At 36.8% G+C, this 20,100-nt stretch overlaps 1 protein-coding gene across 3 annotated transcripts in view; it reads right to left on the bottom strand.

Annotated features, from left to right (window-relative positions):
- Positions 1-20,100, bottom strand: part of HERC2 (HECT and RLD domain containing E3 ubiquitin protein ligase 2) — a 112,241-nt gene that overhangs the window by 59,178 nt on the left and 32,963 nt on the right. For all 3 annotated transcript variants that reach the window (XM_032100276.1, XM_032100278.1, XM_032100277.1), the window contains exons 11-38: positions 19,752-19,940; positions 18,995-19,146; positions 18,026-18,183; positions 17,466-17,579; positions 15,871-16,122; positions 14,776-14,969; positions 14,046-14,246; positions 13,191-13,419; positions 12,992-13,116; positions 12,418-12,596; positions 11,305-11,489; positions 10,774-10,929; positions 10,328-10,513; positions 9,337-9,507; positions 9,127-9,230; positions 8,866-9,016; positions 8,044-8,258; positions 7,034-7,166; positions 6,810-6,937; positions 6,494-6,689; positions 5,750-5,886; positions 5,082-5,255; positions 4,854-4,990; positions 4,619-4,770; positions 4,012-4,203; positions 2,985-3,172; positions 1,190-1,382; positions 420-602 (exon numbers count right to left, since the gene is read on the bottom strand). In XM_032100276.1, the coding sequence (XP_031956167.1) occupies positions 420-602; positions 1,190-1,382; positions 2,985-3,172; positions 4,012-4,203; positions 4,619-4,770; positions 4,854-4,990; positions 5,082-5,255; positions 5,750-5,886; positions 6,494-6,689; positions 6,810-6,937; positions 7,034-7,166; positions 8,044-8,258; positions 8,866-9,016; positions 9,127-9,230; positions 9,337-9,507; positions 10,328-10,513; positions 10,774-10,929; positions 11,305-11,489; positions 12,418-12,596; positions 12,992-13,116; positions 13,191-13,419; positions 14,046-14,246; positions 14,776-14,969; positions 15,871-16,122; positions 17,466-17,579; positions 18,026-18,183; positions 18,995-19,146; positions 19,752-19,940 (4,774 nt within the window). The remainder of the gene's footprint in view (positions 1-419; positions 603-1,189; positions 1,383-2,984; positions 3,173-4,011; positions 4,204-4,618; positions 4,771-4,853; positions 4,991-5,081; positions 5,256-5,749; positions 5,887-6,493; positions 6,690-6,809; positions 6,938-7,033; positions 7,167-8,043; positions 8,259-8,865; positions 9,017-9,126; positions 9,231-9,336; positions 9,508-10,327; positions 10,514-10,773; positions 10,930-11,304; positions 11,490-12,417; positions 12,597-12,991; positions 13,117-13,190; positions 13,420-14,045; positions 14,247-14,775; positions 14,970-15,870; positions 16,123-17,465; positions 17,580-18,025; positions 18,184-18,994; positions 19,147-19,751; positions 19,941-20,100) is intronic.

The following is a 20,100-nucleotide window of genomic DNA, read 5'->3' as shown; positions in this document are numbered from 1 at the left end:
TGTAATGAATTTTATTAAATATGCCTTTAAAACAATTCTTATCATTACACTGTTTCCTCATTTCAAAGTATTTAACAGCATTACTTCTGAAAATTACAAAAAAGCTACAAAAAGGAGTATGACACACCCAGTCATACTGTTGTTGCCAAACACAAAAAGGCTGCTAATAAATTAATTGTCTAAGTCAACAATTCACATCTCATGCATTTCTTCTCCTTTTACTGTTTACATTCTAAGAATGCACAGGATCACTTCTATTGCCTTTAAAAAACAAGGTTTTAAAAGCTCTGAAAATGCATATTCTAGCCTTTGCCCTTAAAAGGATTAAAAACTACTAACAAAGTATTTACAAACTCACAAGACAACAAAGCACAAAACAGAAGCACACAGCTCAGTCAGACTGCTTCTATGTAATATACCTGATTTATCTATTGTTCCACTCTCCACAAGCATACGGAGTAGACCACACAAAGTCCGAGTAGCATCACTTTGCATGACTTCAGCATGGACACCAGCAGAGAGACACAGTGTCTGCAACAGGTTCACAGTACTTGTCAGCATCATGGAAGTAGGGTGGAGATTCCTTTCAACTTGTTCTCCTTCTGAAGGAAGACACAAAAGGCAAAGGAATACATTAATACCGAGTTATTTTATTTCACAGAGCTTCTGAGACAAACATGATGTGAACAATTCATTAAAAATATTTTCTCGGAGATGACCTGACACTAAGAAGATTCCTTATTTCCAACTCCAAGAGCAAAATATAAACCAGGTATTTTGCACATATACTTTCAAGTTTTTCTCTAGCAGTACACAGCTGTTGCCAAGAATAGGGAAGCACTCGGACTCAATGTATAATTAGGCCATATAAAAATCCCACTTCAGGGTGGTATTAACACCTGTTAAAATGTATACCTCTTGGTATCCATAAATGAAACTATTTCAACTGAATAATACTGTTTTCTCTGACCCATGAATACACAACAAATGTGACACCATCTTGTCTATCTTCCTTTCTCATTCTAAAGTTGCATTAAGAAAGATTCTGGTCAGAATTGTACACCTATTAAATGACTCTTCTTTGATGAGGCACTTGTTCCTGTAAAAGAAACTGTTTTATATTACAAGATACCAATTTTAAAATTCAACTAAAACTGTGCCTCCACTTTTATGAATTTTTTTTTTTTACCAGAATCATCCTCAGTGTCTGAATCCTCTGTTGTGGGCTGCGTTGCAGGTGGTGGCTCAGCTAGTTTGAGATCATATTTTCCCTCCTTTCCCATTCTGTAAGAATTTGTACTTCCAGTGTCCCACTGCACTCTAATCCAGCCATCTTCTCCCAGTTCTCCAATCACACGACCCAAACCTGGTGTGGGTCCATCCTGACAGAAGAGAGAGGTTCAAGTGACACAATCAACAACACTAATTCATACCCAAAGTTCATAAAATAAAAATGCAACTGCTCTTTTTTGCTGCTAACCTAATGATAGGTAGTAAACATTCAACAATGTTTCAAAAATCAAGCATAAAGTTAGAGAGCATTTCACAATTTTCAAAAGAATCACCCCAGTAAGCTGCATATTTAGACATTCATGGCTAGATGTCTTTTACTGTGTCTTATATAAGTAGCAGTTATGTCCTACATAACTGGAAATGTATAATATTGTAGAAAATGAATTATCCAATTTCCTGTTAAATGGTAAATTACCACAGTCTCACTAAAAGAGAATTTTAAACATCTCCAAAAATAAAGCTAAAGAAATAATTAACGTATTTTATGTTAATTCGCCAAGTCTTTCGTGGTAAATAGTCAGAATTGCACAGCATTACTGTGAGACAGTGAAGGATTGATAAAGCTGGTTGTGAAAAACAGGAGCTGGGCCTCTTGCTTATCTTGCACCTGGCTCCAGTACAACTGAGTGATGTCTGGAGTGAAGCAGAGCTCTCATGCACCGATGTCGTTTCAGTGAGGCACAGAAGGGCACCTGGGCCTCTGTGTGAGCCAACAGCCACACTCCCTTCACCGTGAAAAACAAGCCTTGTTATAAATCCAGTTTATTCAGGAGATAAGAATGCATACAAAGACCCTCTGATGAAGATCAGACAGCCCCTACTGCTGCCTCAGCACATGGAGGAGGACCAAAGTATTGATTCCACCTCTTTCATCAACTGTAAATTCTGACAAAAGGTAACCAAGACCCTCATTAAGCCCCACTAACATATTAACTTAGGCACCCCTCAGGAAGCAGATGAAGGAAAACATAGGATGTGTAATAATGCACGTATGGCCAAAGTCACCAAACCCCACCTATAACATGATTGTTCCATCCCACTGGAACAGGCCAAAATTTATAGTATAAAATAGTGGCTTCAGGGGCAGAAACGGCTAGAAGGGGAAAACTCTGTCTGCTCAAGATCTATTCACAGACTATATCTCTCTTCTTTTCCCAAAGAGAAGCCTTTATGTAAGCTTTGCATCTCCAACAGCACACCTGGCAGTATTAATTTACATACACACCTATATATATATATGTGTGTGCATGTATATATATACACCTATATATGTATATATGTGTATGTGTAGTGCTGTTAGATCTCTTACTATACTTTCTGTCACAACACATACTAACACCCAGTAATTAGTGCAATCATCACCAGCAATCCTGAGCCTGCTTTTCTGGTGCTTCAAATAACCACACTATTTGTGCCTCTGTGCTTGTGCAAGTTCTCCTCCAAACTCAACAAGACTTACAATGTTAAACTGGGCTACAATAAGAAATTAAGCCCAGCTGCAACCAGCCCCCCCTATGATCTCTGAAGATTGACTGGAACGCAACATTTATTTTCTGTTAAATTCCCATACCCTTAATTCAACATTTTTGGAATGTAAAATTCCCTTGATTGACCAGAAACTTCACAGACAGTCCACCAAATAGGGACTTTAGATAATAACACACCCAAAATCTGTATGAAAGAAGTCGTACCTGATCACCCCATTTCCAGTCTACCCCTCTCACCACTCTGGTACCAATTTTCATCATGGCTGCCAGCTCTGGTCCAGAAACAGGGAGCTGAACAGGTGTAGTTTCCTTTCTTGACTCTTCTAGGACCGTGGCAGAAGCCCCATGACAAGAGGCAATCATATCTTCTTCAACATTATCAGAACTCGGTCCTAAAAAGGAAAAAATATGAAAAAAATTAAATCCAACTACAAGTTTTTGATATGTACCTTTGTCACATGTAAACTTTCAGGCACAAACTTTGTACTATAAAAGCAGTAAGAAACAGGAAAGCTGACTGAACAGGTGATAAGTCAAATGACCTTTAAGAAAACTAGGATGTAATGGTTTTGAATGCACAGGAATTGAAATACTTAATTTTGAATAAAAAAACAAATGACAATTAAGAGACATTAATAATGATGACTCAATTGGCTAAATGGTTCTACAAACAGAATTTTTTTGAAAAACTTTCTGTGTGCACTCCAGCTAAACACAAGTTACAGGAACAAATGTTTGCTATTATCTAAGAAAACCAAGAGAGAAAAACCATGGCAATTTGAATCATAGCAAAACACACCAGAGAACTTCCTATAACAGAACAAAGAAAGCTTCAAGCTTAAATATGCAGACTGAAAACATTTTTAATACATAGAAAAAATGAAATGGAGATTAGAGAGTAGACAGTTTTTATTGTTTTCATTTTAAATTTTCCATTTTTTATTTATTTGTAACAGTTCCACCAAAACTACACATCAATTGAAATTTTAGCAAAAGATGGCTGAAGCAAACACTTAATAGAAAAAAATCATGACTGGAAAAAAGCTGCAATCAAATTAACCTCCTTCTCAACCATGCTTACAGATGTGTTTTTTGTATCGGGCTAAAATAGCATTAAGCATTATCATTAAGCAGCAAAGTAATTCTGTAATTTGGGTACACCAACAGGTAAAAAAATACAGGAGACTTGTAAAGCAAATGCTTTCTTCTGAGTAAGAAAGAAGAACTGTACCTATCAGCCGCAGTGTGGTTTGTGTCAAGGCCAGCATGCCAGAATTGAGGAGCAGGCTCAAGGTATTCGCACCATGCTGCAGCGTCAACATGTTCAGCATGACCAGCAGAAAACGCGCTTGTGGAATAGTTCCAAGACTTGGTCCTGCTGGATTCTCATTAGTAATTGTTTGAAGAGGAACAGGCTGCAGACCTAGTCCGATTGTAATACAAATAACAAAGTCAGCTGACATTTGGGAGCTACAATAGAAGAGGTTACAGATTTGTTTGATTGACGGTTTAAAATATTTTTTATTCCCTACTCAGCTCTGAGAACTTACAAGCTGAAGTTCCAAGAAACCGATTCTAATTTGTATTTTAATGCTAAAATGTTACTAATGAGTAATCAACCACCTGTTGCTGGGAAATGGGCAACATACTCAAACACTGAGAAGCGAGTTAATAGGGGGTCGAGGTGGGAAGGCTGGAATGACACACAAAGTAATTCTCAATACAAAACAAGGGAACAGATTTCAACATCCCAATTATTGGGAACTTTAAAAAAAATAGCAACAACATTAACGTAAAACAGTTTTCTCTACAGACAACAGCAACAAGATGAGACTCACCTAGTTCTTTAAATTTTGCATTAGCATCTAGCAAGATGTTCCGGACATTCTGAATAGCCCATGCATACAACTTTCCAAAAGTTACTTCCAGCAGCATTCTGTTAAATGGCGGAATCAGATCGACATCCTTCAAGCAGTCAGTAAGAGGCTCCCTTCAGGGAAAAACAACAACAACAAAGTAAGTACTGTTTTCTTATTGAAGAATTGTGGAAGCAAAAGCAACAAGAAGTTTTACCCTATATTGGCTCCTTCTGGAATAAGTCTCTGCCATCCACAGAACATAGCATACTGCACAGATGGGAGCAAAAAACTTTTAGTTGACAATTTCAGAATAGTATCTATTCCCTCCAGACGAACTTCTGCTCTTTCCAACTGTCAAAGACAAAAAACCAAATTGTCACACTTATGTAAACGGCTAATAATTGTCATAATTATGTAAAGGTCCCATTTCCATTCATTTTACCTGTTTTAATAAACATTTTCTCATTTTTTCTACATCCACCGGCTCTTCTTTAAGTGCAAATTCAACAATGGTGTTAAGGAGGGCAGACTGTGGATACAAGCCCTGAACATTTTGCTTCAGCCATTTGTATTTGTGGACACCTGTAACTGTACTCAAAATTGGCTGCCACTTATCCTGCAAAAGAAGAAGGTAGCATGTTAAAACTTTTTAAACCATTTTAAATTATTGAAAATATAAGTTATTTCATGCAAAACAATTTCCAAATTTAAAACACTAGGGGGTGGAAATAAAAACTTTTTCAAAGTCAGAAAAGAGTTTAGTATTATTTAACTCATCTTTTTTACTCTTGCTACATAAAATTTCAAATGCGTTAATGTTCAAAGAAAGAGGAAGTAACCCATCATAACATTTTATTTTGAAGCTTTATCTAAGATTATCAATAATTTAAAAATTAGAAAAGGTATCTTTACATATACTAAATGCATAGTACAAGCTTATTTTTTAAAATTATTCCAGGCTTCACTGAAACAACATGTCACACTTAATTACACATCTCAAACACCATTATCAGAACATTTAATGTCAAGCTACTGCAATCATGCTTTAACTCATACTTTTTTCTCTTGTTATTTTTATTCACAAGGTTGATTCAAAATCTGATAACTTACCTTGGGTGATTTGATTGGTATGGGCTTTTTATCTATAGGGACAGGACTGTGAGGTACCACACAAGATTCTTCTAAATCACTCTCTTCATTTCCAATTTTGGATTCCTCTACATCAGCAGATTCAGATTTTTTTGGCACTATAAACAAAAAAGTATTATTCTTTCATGCAGTCTGATTAGATTTTACAGCATCACATTTTTAGGTTTGCATGATAACCTAAGCACACAGAATACTTAAGAACTGTCTGTAATAAAATGGAAATGTATTCTTGGTGAATAGTTGGACTCTATGTCCAACTATTACCAAATTAACTCTGGTATTACCAGCAATATCCTTTTCTCTTTAAGGACAAACTTGAAAAGCACTTCAGTGTCTGTTCACCACATTAATTTATTTCCAGTTAAACCATTTTTTGACTACACTTTAGTAAAACATGATTTCTAAAAAGATGTCACTTCCAGTGAAGTGTTACTAAAACAAATTCAGAGGGTCTAATACTGAAGGATCATTTTTAATCCACGGAAACATGAAGAAACACGCCTCAACTACCCTTGACACTCTTGTTTTCCAGTCCTTGCTGTAGGATCTGACATGCAACCACTGGTTTAGAAAACTTCATGAAAATGCAGCAGAAAGCAAATGGCTTTGATGCTTTATCTAAGGAGAGCCTCAAATAGCAGCAAACCTTGAAATAAGATGGATTTTCATTGTTTCAAAGAGAATACAACATTAATGCTGCTTTACCTCTTTTTTTCCTTTTTTCTCTAATAATTTTCTGAGCTACCCTTCGCCATCGGGGCAAGGAACTAAGAAGTTTAAACTTGGACATTATAGAGAGATCATTGCAAACCGCAGGACGTAGTTCATTGAATAAGAATCTCAAGCGCTCAATGACAGGAGCACAAACTTCCTTGTAAGAACGCCCCTGTTCCTGATGGGTCTAGGAAAAACATAGAAAGATGAAATTATGTATAATACACAAGAAAATGAACAATATATAGCTTTTTAATAAAACACTTCAAATGAAAATTATCTTTACATCAGCAGCTAAGGGGCTTACCTTAATAAGTGAGCATTTTGCTTGGTAGACAACACGGCACACATCCACTACAGATTTTGGTAAGGTTTTGTGCTTTACCTGGTCAACTCCAAGGGTACCAGGATGAACAAGAGACAGTGCTACATGACCTTAATGGGAAAAGACAATCTTTGAATATGCATTTCCAAAATCATCCATAGCAGAATTTAAACTGACCTAGACAAACACACCACAAGCCTACCTACCCAAATCTTCATGCTTCAGAAGACAGCATAGTAACAGGCGTCCTACTTCTTCCACAGGATGCTCAGGAGGGAATGTGATTGGTGTTGTTAAGTGACACTGTTTACAGTATCGCTCTATTTGACACAAGAAATCCTAAGAAAACACACAATAGCCTCTGTTTAACTTCAGTTTTAAAATACAATGAAAGGACTCAAAATACTACAAGGCAGCATTTAAATAACGCTGAGCAATCTCCACAATCTGAACTAACATTCCTGAGGTACAACACTGAGTATGTGCAATTTAACACACAGCAACTACAACCCAATACTGCAAATACGCTACAGCCTTCTTCCTGTACAAAAAGCAACATGGCTCAAGGAAAAAAGCTACTTCTGCTTTTATCTCTTCATGAGATACTCAGGTCACCTAACACAATTTTCAGTTGTCTTCTCATTAGTCATTATTCATCATTATCGCTATTCCCAAAGATTATTTGGGATTCTCTTCATAAAGGAGCTGAACTCAGAGGGCTAGAAAATCTGAAGATATTACAGAAGATACTGATCAATGTAAACCATAGGGTTTTTCAGAACATCCACAATTCTAATCATGTGAAACTTGAACCTCAAGCCCCAAAGGAATTTTAAGACAGAAGCATACTGAAACAAAATACATTTGCAGCTTGACAGGAAAAACTCTCTCTTAGTTCAACTGGAGGTGAGCAGGATGTCTCAATGCTACTGAAAGTTGACATGAGAAGTAAAGCATTACTAATTTTTTGGTAAGAATATTCAAATTTTTAGTTCTCCCACTCAAAAATTCTAAAAATAGTAAAGAAAAAATGTACTGTTGTGCTATCAAGTGAAATATACACATTTTATCCATCAGTAGTACTCAACCATTCCTTTCACAAAAAGTAATTCTGAAATAACTTTTTCAATTGTTTTGCTATAACTTGTGGAGAATTTTCACCACCACTATCACCCCTCAGAAACATTTTTTGTGCACAGAACTACTGAGGGCCTACCTTCACAGTGTGATCCTGAATATTATTATCCGCAATAGCTTGGAGAAAGGGTTGTGAATGGTCACTCAAAGTTAATCGATGTGCATATAGTTTTGATTTATTTGGGGTAGTGTTACCAGGTGAACTGCAATGGTCTTCATCTTTTTCCTCATTGTAACTGTAATGAATCTGACTAGTTTGCAAGCCTCCAGAAAAGATCGATGACTTCAACCATTCTGAAGTAAAGAAAACAAGAGTGAATATTCTGATCAAAGACTAAGCTATCAAGACTCAATTTCCTGTAATAAATGCATTCACAGCTTCAACAAGACTTAGTAAGTCTTTCATTTGCGGAAACTTTTTCACAGGAAAAACAAAAGGGTTCTGCAACTGAGAAACAATTAAGTAACAGGGCAGCCATCATCTGTTTAGAGATACAGGGGACCTTAGCAATTTTTCTGCTATTAATATTGAATTATACCTTCTATTGACCAAACCAAGACACCCAATAAGAAAATTTCCAATACCACATGATCCAGGCACTCTTAACTGACCACAAACTGGTGAGATAGGAGACTGTGTAGCATCGTTTTCTATTTTATGTTGCATATTACAAAATTCTGAATTCGACTGCTCAAAATTATCTAACCCCTATTTAAATCTTGCTAAATTATTGGGATCTTGATGAGTGTGGTAGTTAAGGTTAAGAATGAAGAACTCCTGCAGAAGATCAAGACTAATGAAGTGCTAAATTTTCAGCAATTTATTCATCCTTTGTCTTTTTCTTGCATGCTTTGACAAGTATTTATCACTTTTTAAAGCTCAAAATGACGTTCTGCTTACTGGCACATTCAATTTCCAGAGGAGAAAGTGGTGTGCTCATTGCCAGGTAGGAAGCATGCAGTCCAAGGAGAAGACCCAAATTCCTCTCTGTGTCTATGAGAGGTGATGACAAAGTACTGAGATCTGGCGTTGTAATCACTTCCTGGTCAGGCTGCACAAAAGAAACAGTAATTGTAAGCTAGAATTGAGCTCCAACAAGAATTCCAACAGCAAAGTAATGCTTTACTTTAGAAAACATTTACCCATTAGTAACATTTTTACCTCTATATACTGGCCAACACAGAAGGCGTGCATTGATGCCCGTGTGTCCTCAAATTGCAAAGCAGCTTCCAAAGCAACAACTGGGTCCTCACCAGCAAACTGAGCTAATGAAAGAATGATGTAGTCAATACAGTATCTAAAAATGTGGTAATTCCACCTAGTTTTGAAACAAAAGTAGTTTGTGTCTGTAAGTCAGATGAAAATTCTCACCAAGTATGCTACTGCCAGTTAAAGACTGGGTTTGGAAGTCCTTTATATCATACACTTTCCCATCAATCACTGTCCAAAATCCTCCGTCTTTGTTGTGGTTCTCTAGATCAGCCTTACGTATAAGTGTCACCTCCTCATTATTTCTGCAACTCTGGCCAGTAAAAAATGAACCTATTCATATAAAACAGAAAAGAGAATTTATCAACAAAATATTGGAAAGTAAGGGGTTTTTTCTGAACATTCTTTTAATAGTTGACTAGTCAAATTTTTCACTTCTATTCAAAGGCTGCTTTTTTTTTTACATGCTCAAAAGTAATAATGGCTATTAATATGTTACTCATATTATGCAATTCAACTATCTGTATACTGTGTTCTTTTATGCACTGATCTCTAATGTCACCTAGCATTGCCCAGCTATATGGCTGTTTTGTGTGGAGGTGGAGCAGAACAATCAGGTTTCTGGCAAATCACTGCTCTAATCACTTCTTCCTCCAAATTACTTTGGTTTTATTACTCAGTTGCCTGCAAGGAATTTGCTGTATATTTAATTTCAGCCTAATTCAGTTTTTTTTTTTAATATAAAAGACTCTTCTCTTTTGACCACAGACACAGCTCATATTACAAAGTACCCTGAGAAAATAAAAATTCCTTATTTCAAAGCTTTCACATTACTCATCCTTTGTGTTACAGACAGAGTTTAGTAACAAAATGCCTAGATGTACTACACAGGTTTTCACTGCAACTTTTCACAGTCAAAATGTGAAATGATGTGAACTACTTCTTGAAAAAGCTGCATCTGTACTCTGCTTAATCCTACCTCTATATGTAACTTCCTTAAGAATGTACTGACAGAATAAATAGTGCCATATAAATTGGTTAATAAAACTTTGTACTGTGAAGTAGAATTCTCCTCCTGAGAGTAGTTCATGAACAGTCACCACTCTTGTACAGCTACTTTATAAAAGCAGTCCAAATGCTACTAAGTACATACCCATTATTCCTGGCCATGCTAAATCCTCATTGTCATCCCGTTCCTTTCCAGGGGCTAAGTGGTTAAATCTGTCTAGATGTTCCAGCAAGCCAGCTAACAGAGGGATAGCACCAGCTTCCTGCATTAATCCAGCATTTTTACTGAGGAGTAGCACTATAGAAACCACCAGTTCTGGAAGAAGAATGCCTGAAACAAAAAACACAGAAGATACTCACATTTAGTTCAAGTTCTACATTCATTGCATTGCAGAAGTAAATCACCATTAATATATTCTGCCTTTGACTAGTGTTGAGTACAAAGCTCTTGCCTTCCTCATTGAATTTTCCCTCCTTCTCTCCCATTAACCAAAAAATTAAACTGACTCCTTTGTAGCCATTTAGAACTTTCAAGAATGTCTTAAAATTCTGTGGAAGGGGAAGAAAGGAGGACAACAAGTAAAAACCTACCCGTTAAATCTCCATCCACAACACGAGATACTTCTGCAAAATGCCTATGACTAGTACAAGCAATGCTGGTTGCCACAGGAAGGATATCACCAATGTGCGTGCACAGAAGAGCAGTGTATTTCTTCAGTAAAGAACCAACACCTAAGAGGTCAGGACCTGTATAAAAATAGAGGAAGAGCGCAGAGGACCACCACATAGTCATATTTAAGACACAGACTTCAAAAGCTGACAAACTATTCTGGAATTATGCCACTCAATATTAGCACTAATTTAAGAACTCACGTAGTTTTAAAAATTTATAAAAGTTTATTCTCCAGATCCTATTACCTAACAAAAAAAAAAATTAACTTACAGAACACAATGTAAATAAACTACTTTCAAACACTGTTCAGACAAATTCAGCAAATAGGCTGACAAATGAGACAAGAAGATAAATTGAAATAAGAAAATGCTATCCTGTAAAAGTTACTACAGGAATACTTGGGGAGGGGTCAGAAGTTGTTTGCTTTTATTTTTAAAGCCACTACTTACTGTATGTGTTAGGGACCTGGCCAACACAATCTGCTGGGTAAAGTTTGCTAACAAGTAGACGCTGAAAACGGAGCAACAGGTCCAGAGAAGCAGATCTCTCCTTGCTATAAAGTTCTTGGTCCATGCAGGAAGAAATGCGACGAGCAACATCTTTTAGTTTGGCTATTGTCTGTGAAGCGATGTTCCTAAGTGGTATAAAAGTACCACAGAGTACTTAAGGGGAGCTCAGAGTGAAGACAGTCCACAGTTCATGGGTTAAGATTTTGCAAAATTTTGCAGAAATATATGCAAAGTTTCTATGTAGAACTTCCACCCCTTCGGACCGTGGAACTCAAAAAGGCAATGGTTTTGTGGATACATTTTGGTTCACAGGATTTGTAAAATACCTCAAGTTTGTGTTTTGTAGTGAGTGATGACAAAAACCACAATCTGACAATCTTCACTGAGAGGCTGCAGTGAAAGTCATGACACTGCATAGCTCAAAACAGTTTCACTATTGATTAAATTACATGGTTGCCATCACAATTAAGTGAAAAAGTGCAATAAATTTATTGGTAAACTCATAATTACTTCCTGCTTTACATGCTATATGTTAAGTAATCCTGTAGCTCCTCTGGCTGATATAAAGCAGCTTTGTTCTCAGCACCCTAATTGGTCATGCATTCACAATTCTCAGTTAAGAATTTAAAATTCAGGTTTCTTTCCCGCTTACAGTCTCCATGAGACAGTTCTAAATAAATAGGACAAAATATTCAGTTCTAAACAAATTTGTGGTGATTCTCACACTTTTTAAGGACAGTCTTTTAAACATTTGTCCTATATTTGGTACAAAAACTTTCAGATACTTCTACCAGAGAAGATGTATCAAAATCCATAAAAGCAAGGCAGTCTTTCTAAAATTGGGTAATTAAGTATAGAACATTGCTCCTCAGCAAACATAACATAGCAGAACCACAGATAAGCTAGGAGAACGTTCAATATTTTGAATTCTGAGGAGCTAAAAATGCTAGAAGACTTTATTTGCTAACCAAAATTACCATCCTTTAGCTGACTAGTTCACAGAACATCTAAATACATCTCTACAAAAGTAAAAGACAAATTCAAAGCAATTACCTCAGTAACTGCTGAATTAACTGAACTAATGGTAAACTTTGTTTTCCTGCAGATTCATAGATTCCAGTGTTAATAAGGTCTTTGTCCAATGGAGTTCTGCTCCTATGAAGTGTTGATGCATTTGCCTCTTGTTCATCAATTTCTTTTTCTTTCTGTGCTTCTTTTTTTGCTTCAATATCCTAAAAAAGTAAATGAAGTTAAAGAAAACACACAAACCTCCACTATGATTATGAAACATTTTGTTAACAAGTATTCACAGTAACAAGATCAAGTTACTTTTACCTATGGCAAAATGAAACAGTTGCTACCAGACAAAATGTCTATTGCATATTCTGTAACAACCACATGGGCACACTTTTTAAAAAACAATTATAATACAAAAAGAAAGGCGAAGAGAGGGATGAAGGTGGCGAAGGTAAAAAAGAGTAGAGAAATTCCACAAAACCATGGTGGACACATGCCAGTAGCTGCTGCTGCACAGTTCACAACTGAAGGCACATTTACTCTGTGTTTATAAAAGCAACAAATCCAGTGCCCCAAGGAGAACCTGAACTGCAGAGCTGATGAACCATACCTGAATTTCTGCAGTAATAGCAGCGTTCAGTGCAGACTCTAAGCCTCCATCAGCCATCAAGCTGCCCACCAAGAGGTCAATCATGAATCTACGTCCTGGGCTGACATTCATTTCATTTCCTGAAACTACAAATGGAAGAAGCTAGTAATGAAGTCAAAAAGTGAGGCTTAAACAAGCAGGCTTCACTTTGAGGACCAACCTGCACTGGGTAGGAGCGCTGAGAGCGCCCTGGCGCGCTCCTCCGCCGTCGGCAGCAGCACAGACCAGCCGCTCTGCAGCACCGCTTGAGCCGCCGACTGCACTGTGTTAAGAACCCCAGCGTTGCTTGCCAATGTTACCACTGTCTGCTTCAGGCTGTTGAGCAGGATACTGCCCAAACCCAAGCCAAGGCATTCTGGATCCACCTGATGACTAATGGCAGCATGAAGCTGAAAAAAAAAAAAAAAAAGGCAAATTTTAATTAACAAGTGGTATGAACTTGGTGGGAATGGGGGGGAAGTCGATCCTGGAGCAAGTAAGTTCAGTGACCAAGATACAAACTTTTACCTGCAAATCTGTAAAATTAAAGGGAAATTCTGGCTTGCCTACATACTGAATTTAAACCAATACTCAAAGATTACAAATGGTAGCTATAAGCCCCGAAGTTCTGCAGTAAACCTAAAAAATAACCTAAATTGTTTCTGCCTCACTACATCACGCTAGAAAAAACAGCACATTTTCAGTGACTGTCAGACACCAATTAAAGAGATCATTCACTTTTAAAAATGCTATTTAAAGTCCATAAAAATGCTCAAAATCTCTGAGTGAGTATACAAGGCTTAGTCCATTTAGGTATTGTTTTTATAGTTCATTCTTAATGAAACCCAGAAGCTGTCAAGAGGGAAAAAAAAAAACAACACTAGATGACAAATTATAAAATGATAGTGTAGTTCTTTCACTTTCTACAGCCAATAAAAGTGTTTTAAGGCACATTAAAGGTTACTGTTTCCATCCAAGCAGTTTAGTGAAAACATTCAGCTCAATTACTGCTCAAAGTGTAGGAAATTGGAGGTACCTGAAGTCTTAAAAGATTTAATGTTGCCACAGCCATACACTCTTTTTCCTGAGGAGGGGGCCAGTCAGAGGATCCATCCATTCCCTCAGTTACTTGTCTCAGTAACAGATCCAGCTGCTCAAATGTCATGGGGCAAACATCCACCACAAAAGGTACCCGCAAGCCTACTGACCATTCTGAACACGATGACCAAGCAAAACTCTATAAATGGAAACAATACACAAAGTTCCACAGTCGGTTATTTTCTAAATATGACACTGATTACAGATAGGAGTGTAAAGCTAAATCTGCCCTCAAACAGCAATAGTTCATGTGGAAATAATACCAGCACAACCGTGGAAGAGAATACTCTACTTGCATCCTTGTAAACATACATAAAACCCTACGGATCGAGAACTCTCCCATCACATTTTCCAGTGTGTTTTCATACCCAGTCCAGATACCTTACTATTTGTGCCCCAGGAAACAACATGCTGACAACTCCTCCATTGCTGTACCACACAAAACAAAACAAGTAAATAGCTACTTCTCAGAACATCCAAGAGAGGGAAAGCTAATCACCCCTTTTCAGCAGAACAACTGCACAAGATTTTTTTTTTTCCCAAAGCCTTCATTTACTCAGAATAAGAATAGAAAACGTCATGCAAGCACAGAAAGAAGGACCAGAATTAGAATACAGAACTAACCTCAGTGAAAGGTAAAAACCAAATCATTCAAAAATAAAACCTACCTGAGCAGGTCCACAAGCAATTCCAACAATATGCTTTGTGTCTAATCCCGGGAGAGCTGCGGGCTCTGGTTTAGTGATACGCAAAGTATCAAAATGCTGACACTGATCATTGCTTCCCCAGCTGTGCACTTCACTATCTTCAGTCAGTGCTAAACAATGGGTAGATCCAGCTGCCACATCTATCACTTTCTTCCCTGATAGGAAAGTTAGATATTGAAAATATAACTTGGATATTACAATCATTGACAGAAAAATAGCAGAGAGAAGGAAAACCATGCTAATTACAACCACGCTTAACTAGGAACACATTATGGATGTCAAAGAGTCTCATTTTTGCCTCAGTAGTGGCTTGGAAGAGTACAGCAAAGCAAAAACCAAGAGACAGGTAAGTATGAAAGTTTATAAGTTAAAAAAAATCTTCTACTTTGTGTGCCTTCTACATAGAAACCTTTTCGGGAAAGATTTTTTAAAAGATCTCCCCATCTATGATGAGAGACTGTGAAGTTATTTGTAGTCATTAGCTCAGTAGTTGTTCTCATTTAGATCATTCAACATATATGAATAATAATTTAAAGGAAAGACAGACCAATAAAAAATGTTTCTTCCTCATCATCTCCTACAGAACCTCAGGTCTCTCACAAAGGAAAGACGTAATTTTCATTCTGTTATGAACTAGTCAAAAGGCAAACGCAACTTTAATGACACTATTTGTTGTCTGTTATTTTCATTTATTCCATTCACCTGCCTTAATCTAATAATATATTTTATATATACTTATTTGCATGACAATGCAAACATACGTGCTTTAAATAAGCATTTCTGTGAACCTAATAAAAGAAAAGCAATAAGAATAATGAGAACACAAGACATGCAGCATTTAAAGCATAGACATAGTGTCTAAGTCTGCTAAAATCTTGTAGGTATAAATGCAGAAGTAACAGGAAATGCACATTATTACCCTTTTCAGTGCTACCAGCATAAAATATGACACAGTACATGGTATCATCACTCTTAAAGTTGAGTTCATTTGTGTCCCATAAAAAACTCCAACAGCAGTAAAAGGAACTTTGGAATATTTCCAGCTCTGATAATTACCTTTCAAGCCTTCCAGCAGTTTAGGATATCGAACATGCTCTTCCGTCCCATGCCCAAGTCTCTGATTGTCGCCTTTTCCCCAGGTGTAGACCTGGCCATCTTTGGTTAAAGCAATAGAAAACTGACTCCCACAGCGTACTTTCACAATGTCCAGATCTTGAAGTTTTTCTATCAGCTTGGGAGTTTTGCAACCATCACTACCTCCTCTTCCCAGTTTTCCATAGTCTCCATCACCCCAAGACCACACCTGGCCTTTACATCAGGAGAAAGAAAAAAAATAATTGCACTGCTTTTTCATGTAATTAACTCATCTGTTTTAACAAGTAAGTTCTTAAAAACCCGAGATTCTATAACAAGCACAAATTTTAAATTTCAAGAAAAGTAGTTCCAAATTAATTACTAATTGTTTGTGACAATAAGAAAGAATAAAATTTGAAAAGCTTTCATGCTGACAAAACTGAACATAAAAAGTGCAACATAGAACATGCGCTGAAAATCTGTTAGTGTATGGAAAGTCCTTCTTAAAAATATATGAAGCATAGGATTTACTGTAAATCAAGCAAATTAAAAACTGGTTTCTTTTATTATTTATAAGAACTTACAAAATGTTTTCCACATCAAATGGCTAAACTGTCTGTGAAGCCTATTTCAATTTTCAGTTTATATCATTCAAGCATTTCTCAAAATGAAATTAAATCACCACATCTATCATGTTCTTTTGAAATACACTACTAAATCTAAGTCCTGATGTAGGAACTTAGAAACAGTCAAGTCATTCTGCATCTGCAGTAAATAAAATTATAGTTCAAGAATGGTAAACCCATGCATGTACAAACAAAGTTTTGCTTTACATTCCGATGCATTTGTGTTCCCTGCTTGCATAAGCTAGTCCCCAAGTACTCTGATAAGCAATGGAAGCATGCAAGGCAGAGACCAAGAGAAAAAAAAATGGATAAAATCTGGGTTTCCATTTCCTGCATGAGCAAACATTTGTTTTTAAATAATGCACATCACATTAACCAGCTGTATTTCAAAGGAACAATTAGCTTCCAAGAACTATCTGCTTTCTAAGAGATGACTTTAGGGCTTAACCTCACACAATGAAATGCAAGTTTTGAATCTATCTCATCCTAGGCACCTTGGTCAGGGACGTTGGAAAGATGAACTTCCATGCAGTTTCTCTTTGACAGTTCCAAAGGGTTAACAGAGACAGCTCTCCTACTCTGAATTCTGGCTCTTGTGACAACATGAGATATTTGCGCTTATACAGTAATGAATAAAATTTAGACACATGCACATATATGTATTATTTTGTGTGTCCATTACAAACTTACATGAAATATATACACCATAAATCAATATATTTGCATATTCATAAGGAACATACTGCATATCTATGCATGGAAACACCTCTGCAATATTATATGCAAAATGTATAAATGTACATATTTAATTCCCCAGAAGGAATTTCAGCTTCAAATTCTTACAGAATTCAAGCCACTAGAAATAAGCATATCTGCAGTATAAACATCTTCAGAGTAAAAGAAAGGAAAGGTAAGCTTACTTAAAACTTTTAAGTTTTGTTTACTACTAACCATTTTCAGTAACTGCAAGAGTCTGAGCATCTCCACTCCCACACGACACATCAATAACTTTGAGTCCTTTCAGCCCCGTGACCAGCATTGGGATGGTCTGATCTTCACTGGAACCTTCAAAACAAAGTAGTTCTGTGAGAAGAAAAGCCCAGAAGGCCTGACAGGTTCTTTTGTTTGGTTTTTTTTGCTTGTTTGCTTTTGGATGTTTTGCTATGTGGGTGTAGGTCAGTGTTGGTTAGTTTTGTTTTTAGATTTGAGTGTCATGACTAAGCTCCCATAGGGTTTCTGAGACATCCAACAAGGATTTAACCCATGAAACAGTCTTAGCTTCACGAGGAAAGGAACAGAGAACACCGCAGATTTTATTTCTCCACCCAATTGCTTACTTCCAGATAACTCATAGGAATTTAGTGGGTTTGAGACAATCCCTCCCGTAATTATTTCAATTCACATGAAGCCACAGAAGGTTCTCAAATCAGCTTTAGGTGGGATGGAAGATCATTTGTGACAGGCACTAAACAATTCTTTAATAACTTATTTGAAGATATCAACTAACTCACCATGACCAAGCCTGCCATAGTTTCCTCGTCCCCATGTATACAGCTCCCCCTCAGCAGTAATGGCTGCACTATAGGTGCTTCCACATGCAATATGAACAACATGTTTCCCAGCTTGCTTCCCAGATAAAGCAGATATCATCTTCGGTTCCTCCAGAGGGCTATTTAAAGAGAAGGTGACATATTTCACAAAAGGTGATTTGATAAGTAGTTGATAAAAGGTGTGACATGCTCATCATAATTGCTGCAATTCTACCTGCAAGCCTTATTATCAGTCTGAAGTAACAAAATATAAATAGAGCTACAAGCCAAAATTAAGTTCAAATTGTTCAACAACATAGAAACCACTGAAGGAGTATCTAACAACTGCAACTTCTGTTTCCAACTTAGTTCATGCAATGTTTTAAAAAAAATTTGTTGTTAAAAATACTACCTTTAATTACTGTATCTGAACAATTAATTTCATGACACTGATAACCCCTGTGTAGTCTCTCTTTTACTTCAGAGGGAATTCTGTACTGGGGGAAGACACTTAAAATCTCTAAAATGTATTGATGTACACCCCCTATGCAGTACTGTTGTAGAAGACTGCTTCTACACAAAAGCAGGACAATAATGTACGGGAAAAATGGAATAATGTATAACATGACTGCATAAAAAATTATGACCCCGCTCCAACATGTGAGTCAACACTACAGAGAAAATGTGTTCTGGATTCATAAAACCATTAATAGAAGGCCTACTAACAGTGCTCACTGCTACACCCTCTACCTACAAGTATTTCAGAAAGCAGCATTAACAGAGAGCTGGGAATATTCCAGACAGAGAAAACACACAGGGAGAATGCAACCTCTGTTCAGTAACAGAGCCAAATGTCAAATGCTGAACATTGCTTATATACACAACAAAATAATTTTTACAATGAATTCAGAACACTTGCAAATAAATGTTATGATTATTTTTAATACATACACTGTATCCCCGTGACCTAGTCTTCCACCATCTCCACAGCCCCAAGAGAAAACTTCACCATTTGCTGACAAAGCCAGATAATGGTGCCCATCTGAATGTGCTGCTATCTTCACAATATTTCTGGAAGCTAGGCTCTGCACCAGCTGTGGTCCCTGCAAACGAAACAAAAGCAACATGCTTACAAAAACTGCTGATATTTTCCATCACATAACTAGGTACAGTTTTCCTATTTCCAGTTTTATCAAAACTTTGCTCTCAAATTAATGAGGCATGAAGAAAAAAAACGGTCAAATATGACAAAAGCAATGCTTTGAAGTTATTTGTTCCCATACTCATAGGTCTTCAGTGCATATGAAAATGGTGTTTATCTTTACAGGCTATCTGAGTGACAAAGGCTTCTGTTACAGTGTATTTTTTTGAGAAACTACGCAGCTTGAACACAGTTATATCGCAAAAGTAAAATCCATTTCATATCTGCCAATTTTGGAAGCTACCAAGGCCAGCATACCAATAAAAGCAATTATAATTGTATCCATAACCTCTAGCCGGATAGAAATTACAGAATCCACGTGCATTTCATCAGATCAACACAAGAGACAAAACCCACTATTTCTGAAGGTTCAAATACAACAGTACAGAAAGCTCACAGAAATCAGCACATCTCCAACTACTCTCCTAAGGAATTATAAATATTTAGAAGAGCAGATTTATGAAGTAATACAGAACAGATTTTTAAAAACATGTAAAAAACTCTCACCAGAGTATCGCTGTTATATGCTTGTGTATAAACTCTTCCATTTCTAGATAATATCAGAAAACGTTTCTCTGCACAAGCAACCTGTACAACACCAAGGTTGGCCAGTCCTTCACATTGAATTGGACCACTCACATTAGCATAATATTTCCAACCTATTAATCCCCAAGCAATGACCTCTTGCAGTGACCCCTAGGAAAAAAGAAATTCTGTAAGTACCAAATTTTGAAATACACAACTTAATAAAATCCACAGAGCAAATTATGTTTTAAACCCTTTTATGCCAAATATATTCACATCTGAGACTGTCATTCGTGCTAATAGTCAATAAAACCTACCTAATTGGAAGATA

The sequence above is a fragment of the Corvus moneduloides genome, chromosome 2, assembly GCF_009650955.1.
Source record: "Corvus moneduloides isolate bCorMon1 chromosome 2, bCorMon1.pri, whole genome shotgun sequence".
NCBI lineage: Eukaryota > Metazoa > Chordata > Aves > Passeriformes > Corvidae > Corvus > Corvus moneduloides.
The sequence above is the reverse complement of the archived record's forward strand: the minus strand, read 5'-3'. Positions and strand labels throughout refer to the sequence as shown.